This window comes from Panthera uncia, chromosome A2 (genome assembly GCF_023721935.1).
Source record: "Panthera uncia isolate 11264 chromosome A2, Puncia_PCG_1.0, whole genome shotgun sequence".
NCBI classification, from domain to species: domain Eukaryota; kingdom Metazoa; phylum Chordata; class Mammalia; order Carnivora; family Felidae; genus Panthera; species Panthera uncia.
This window is the reverse complement of record NC_064816.1, coordinates 7,377,730-7,383,729: the sequence shown is the minus strand read 5'-3', so window position 1 is coordinate 7,383,729 and position 6,000 is coordinate 7,377,730. Positions and strand designations below refer to the sequence as shown.

Sequence of the window (6,000 nt, the reverse complement as noted above, 5' to 3'; positions counted from 1 at the left end):
GCTGTCGAGGCCTTGTACTGGTTGCCCCCCGTTGACATCTCCATCTTGCAACCCCACACTTCCCACCTTGCAACAAGAATGCTTCGCTCACCTGACTTCAGCTCTCTGAAGTCCTCTCTCACCACCCAGCTGAACTTCTGAGCACGGTGTTCCTCTGCATGGCATAAACTGTGCTCACCCGCCCTAACATACCTGGTTCCATTTAACTGTCCTGTCTCAAAACACAGGTCTTTCCCAGCACTCCCTGCACCAGCTAGGACAGGGCCCTCTTGGTACCAGGAGCCACAGGAGAGCAGGGTCCAGGTTCATATTCCCAGCACCTTGCAAAGGACTGATAGCCAAGCAACTCTGCTATATTCTCAGCACCCATTACCGGACCCATACATAAGCAATACCCAATAAATACATGTGCAGTGAATGCAACAATGAACACATGAAGTTTGTTTATTCTGGGATGAGTTAGAATGAGCATCCAGGCCAAGGCTTGCTGGTGGGTGGCCCAAGATTGTGTCCAGAAGTCTCAGAAGAGGCCTGCAAAGGGCACAGACAGTGTGGGGCGGGCTCACACCTGGAGACTGACTGAGTCCTGAGGCTGAGCCCAGCTGGACCAGGCCAGTCCCTAGGGGCGGAACAGGCCATGCTGACCACACAAGAATGGTCAGTGGTCAGAGGAACAGTGCATGTTTCCCTGCCAGAGTGGAGGCAGCTGGGTGTTGACTTCCAGGTGAGACTGGACCCCACTCCAGAGGGACAACCAGGACCCTAGTGATTCTGCTCAATGCAGAAAGGTGGAAATACTGGATGTGCCCCACTACTGCTTAGAGGGCCCCTTTGGTCCTAGGTCTCAACCACCCCACACCTCCCCGTGGGATCATCTGAAAATCCCTGCAAAGCTCTGCCCCGTGACGTCACCTCAGCCCACCACACACGGCCAGCTGTTCCCTCAGTAGAGGTCTTTCTCCTTTCCTCCCTCCAAAAGCATCCTGAGCCCTCTGGGGTGATGTCCAGTCCCAGGTCCCTGACACTCATGGTCTATCCACCAAATAACCCTATCCTGATCAACTTGCTAAGCTTGTGGGCCCACTGGCTCTTCCTGCTGATGCTCCTGGTGACCTCCACTGGTGACTGAAAGACGCGTGTCACCATCCTCTCTGGCAGCATGCGGACCGAAGCATCTCTCTGTTGCCTACCGTGTCCCTGGCTGAGGAGGACCCAGAGAAGCATCTGAGAACCTCCTCCAGTCTGGCTTCCTGGGCTTGGAGGGCAGCAGGCTGGAAAGGATTCGATCAGCTTTCAATGGGTGACAGGCCAGCACCCAGGTCTTCTCCATGCTCATGGTGTCAGCCACACCTTCCTGAACCCAGCTCCCTGGGGTGGCAGTCCTGAGGGCTGAGATACTGTTCCTGGTCGGCTGCACCACAGTGCCATTAGCACCAATGAAGTCCCCAAGCAGTTGGGATGCCAAGGCACGTGTGCTCATGAGCTGTCGCTTCAGGACAGGCACTGGCCATGCTGACCGTGGCGATCCTGGCTGTGGTCAACAAACTCCCAGGGCTGTTCTAGCAGCATGGGATGAAGTCTTCACCCAACGCTTTTGCAGGCTGTTGAATATTGTTCTCCCAAAAACATACGTCCAACTCCTAAGTGCCAATACCTATGAATGTGAAAGATCTTGGGATGTGCTCACCCACGATTAGGGTGGACCTGAAATCCAATGATTGGTGTCCTTATAAGAAGGAGATCTGAGACCTAAGAGGCTCTCAGGGAGGTCATGTGAAGGTGGAGGCAGAGACTGGAGGAATGCAGTCACAAGCCAAGGAATGCCCAGAAGTCACCAGAAGCTAGATGAAACAAGGAAAGATCCTGCTTCTCAGATACTGCTTTCTTCTTGGCAACGAAAGTCTCTCAGATCAGTAACACTTGTCCTGGCTTTGGGAGCACTCAGGCCAGGCCCAGGGACTCAGACCAGCATCCCTCAGCGACCAGCAACCTGGAGATCTGACGTTTTTCACAAGAAGAACATGGCACCAAGTAACAGCTCCCTGAGGTCTCCACATCAAGGTGGCCTGGGAGTTTTCTCCAATGCCTTCGAGATTCTTACCCTTGTGAAGGGTCTACATTCAGAAACTTCAACGTGGTGGTGGTCACTGCTTGGGAAACTGATGGCGAGGAAACCTGAGCTGAGAATACAGGCCCATAGCTTGAAGGCATCTGGAGGTGGGGCGGGGGGACATTCTTCCCCGTGGGTTCCGGAGTGGTGCAGGCCCCACCCACAGCCTGGATCTTCTCATTTCAACACAGGGTCCCAATGATCTCCTTTTCCCAGCCCCTGGAGGTGTCCAGGAGAGATGGGTCATGGACATATCATATCCCATCGAAGTCTGGGTTGGGACCCATCCCTAAGGCCTGTCTCTCGTCTCTATTAGTGCACATGCACACACACATCCAGTGTACTGCAGGCCACCTTGGTGCTTGCACTGTGGACTGCCTCTTGGGTGGGCATCACACCATCCCTCCCTCTCCCCACGATGGACCACTGGTATCTGGGTCCTCCTCTGCTCCAGCAGAAGGCCAAATTCTTCCCATATTTTTTTTAAGTGCACAACACCTTTCTTCCACCTCTCCAAGGCGAATCTTCATCCTTTGAAGGCACACTGGATTTTCTGCCTCAGCTGAGGAGTTCTGAATCGAGAATGGTTTGCTCTTCTCCCCAGGGTTATGGTTCATCAAGCACAGGAGGCCAAGGACTGCCTGCAGTTCAGAATTCGAACGATGCCTGGTCTGAGGGATAGCAGAGAGATGGGAAGAGGAGAAGGGTCCCTGCAGACGTGCAGCCCAGACTCACTGGAGAGGCTCTTCCCAGACAGAGTCGAAGCCTGGGCAAAGGCAAGGACAGCGCCGCCCCCGCCCACCCCCTGGGGCAGGGCCAGAGTGGGGAAGGGCTGCTCTCAGGGCAGGTTTCTCCACCTCCACGTGGCTGACACTTAAGCCGAGTGGTCAGTAGCATCCTTGGCCCCCGCCCACTAGGTGACAAACATCCCCCAATGCAAAACTGCCTGTGATTGAGACGCACCACTGCACCACTCCAGGGAAACCCGTCAGAACAGGGCTGGGTGGCTAGAAAGAACCCCGACTGCACACTCGGAACCTCTGGGCGGGGGGCAGCACCACGAGGCTGCAGCTGTTGGGGACACAAAACCACACCATCCAGACAGAGAAGGTTCCAGGCTGGGCTTCCCAGATCTTGGGGTGCTTTAGCCAGATTCAACTGGCCTTTTGCAAGTTGGGTTACACGTACCAAACCTACGTAGGTTCCACTCCACAGTGACATGAAACTGTACTTAAAGCTACGCCAGAATTCGCGGGGCAAGAAAGCAAGCATGCTGACTTGTGGGAGCAAACCCCTAACAGGAGCGTAGGCCACTCTGCAGACCACCTGGAGCCCCCCGGGACACTGACAAAACAAGATCCCGTGTTACCGGGTTGCTGGCCCTGGCCAACCTTGGAGTGAAGGCATCGAGAGGCCTGGAACTGGACCCTTGGGTGACGAGGGACTGTCCTGCCACCCCCGCCCCGCATTCCCATGCTGGGAACAGTGGGGGAACCTGCCCATCACACTGCTGGTGGGTCAGACACCCAGGCCTACGACGGGCGCAGAGTTTTCTTTTTCTTTATTTGTCTACATTCAGCTTAATTCAGATGTACTGCCTGAATGATCCAGACATACAAAAAAAACCCCACTCTTTCCCACTGGTTTTTAAAATAAAATCTTCACTTATAAAACTGAAACACTAAAGCATTAAAATACAGAAAGCTCGTTTAACTCACTTCACAAAAGCATTAACAGATGATGTATCCCTTCTGGAGCTATTTAAAGACAAACTGAGTTAACGCTAACACCAATTGTAAATAGACAGAGGGATACTTAACTGTAAGAACTCAAACTCTACTCAGACAAAGTTGTAATGGCAACTAACAAACCATCGAAGACACGGAAGTCCCAAACACAGCTAAATAAGGGTCACAGGACGGGTCACGGGAGTGACCAGCTGCACCGCACAACACAGCAATGTGGACAGGTTGGGGCGAGGGGGCCTGGAGGGGCCAGCTGACATGTTAACTGTGATGCATAAAACTGAATCTTACGACGAGGGGGAAGTGCAGAAGGTACAAATCTTCACCCCTCGGGGGGCTTTATCTATACTGGTAGTTCATGCTGTGGTCTGCGTTTCTGCCGTAGCCGCCCTGTGAGGACTGGTAGGAGCTGGGAGGGCCGCTGTAATTCTGGCCGGACCCGGGGGAGTTGTAGTTGGACTGTGACGAGTAGCCTCCTAGGGAAGAGAGGGGTGGGTTAGAGCCAAGGGGCGCGGGGCTTGCCCCGCAGTCAGAGCTCCGGACCACGGCCAACAAACACCCGAGCCGCGTGTGCCCACGTGGTGTCCGCGGGTGAGGCCACGGGGCGGGGGGAGGGGGTGTGCAGGCACTGCCTTTCCTGCGCTGTCTGGTCTGGTCGTCACCACCACCCTGTGATGTGGACCCACGGACCCCGGTTTGTCAGGGGTGCGGGTGGGCCCGTATGGACAGCAGCAGTGGGAGCTGTATCTGGGGGCTGCCTGAACACAAGGCCGAGCCCAAAGCCCCTGGCCGGAGGGCACACACCAGACTGGGCCTCAGCCCTGTCAGCGTTTTTCCACACAGGTGCCGGCGTCTTAAGAGCGGGGCGGCATCTGGATGTCTGCTTCTGAAAAGCCGAGAAGCTGGAGGTGTGCCCGCAGCCATGTGCCCACGTCTCCGTCTCCTTGTCCCCGTCCCCACCCCACACGGAAGCCAGATGGCACGTGCCGCCGCAGCCCTGCCTACGGTGCCCGCCTGCCCACGCCGGGTGTACGATACCCCTCACCGCCGGACCTCCCCCGAGCCGTGCTGTGCCACCTGCCGATCCAGGCCCACCTTGTTTGCCTTGGTATGAGGAGCCGCCCCCAGAACCTCCGCCGTAGCCCCCGTGTGACCCTGGGTTGTAGGACGACCCGCCTGAGCCGTAGCTGTTCCCGCCGCTCCGGCCTCCACTACCACTGTAGTCTGGGGGAGAGAAGACAGTGCAGTTAAGGGGCCTCGGTGAAGACACAGCTGGGGTGGTCTGGGATCCTTGTGGCCCCGGAAGGGGCAGGCCCCAGGCTGAGACCACGGGCCTTTGCGTATCCCCCTCGTCCTGGCTGCTTAAATCTGGCACATGTCAGTTCAACTGAGGAGTGCTAGGGACTGGCCGGAGCACTGCAAGGTCCCCGTGTCCTGGGGCGGCCCGGTCACCAAGTTCTGAGGCCCGGTTCCACGCCGTCTTCCCACCCGCTCCTCCAACCCAAGCTTCCCCCCACCTCGGGAAGCACACAGCAGCTTCTCCTCCCACCCACCTGTCACCAGGCACCCAGTGCCCTCCGCCCACACACAGAACAGCTTCTTTAAAGTCCCTGCCCCACCCTGGGGGGGTGCCTGGGAGGCTCACTCAGTTAAGCGTCCCACTCTTGATTTCAACTCAGGTCATGACCTCATGGTTCATGAGATCAAGCCCCACGTGGAGCTCTACGCTAACAGTATGGAGCCTGCTTGGGATTCTCGCTCTGTACCTCTCCCGCTTGCGCACTCTCTCGCTCTCTCAAAATACACATTTAAGGTCCCTGGCCTTCTCGCTGACCAACGTCCCTTTACAGGAAACAAGTGCACATCTACGCTTTCCTACTCCGCCGCCAGCGCAGCTGCAGCCTGCTGGGTTTGTGCATGAGGTGGAGGGAGAGGTGGAGTGGAGAAGTAGCTCACGTGCCCTCAGGGGCCTGATACAACACTGTCCCCCGAGCCCCGGAGGTCACTTCACGGCAGCCGGACCAGACCCAGACTCCACCCTTGTGCCCCAGCCTCAACCCACAGGCCTCCTTGGCATAGGAGCCTCCGCTAGGCCTGCCTTCGGAGGAGGAGATGGATGGGAAGGGAAAGGCACGGATCTGGGCC

The 6,000-nt window shown here is 56.7% G+C and overlaps 1 protein-coding gene across 3 annotated transcripts in view; it reads right to left on the bottom strand.

The window, feature by feature from the left end:
- Positions 1-426: 426 nt before the first annotated feature.
- The window catches only part of ILF3 (interleukin enhancer binding factor 3), a 31,757-nt gene continuing 26,183 nt past the window's right edge, over positions 427-6,000 (bottom strand). For all 3 annotated transcript variants that reach the window (XM_049642377.1, XM_049642380.1, XM_049642379.1), the window contains 2 exons: positions 4,951-5,079; positions 427-4,331 (listed from right to left, as the gene is read on the bottom strand). In XM_049642377.1, coding sequence (XP_049498334.1) covers positions 4,195-4,331; positions 4,951-5,079 — 266 coding nt within the window. In that variant the 3' untranslated portion in view covers positions 427-4,194. The remainder of the gene's footprint in view (positions 4,332-4,950; positions 5,080-6,000) is intronic.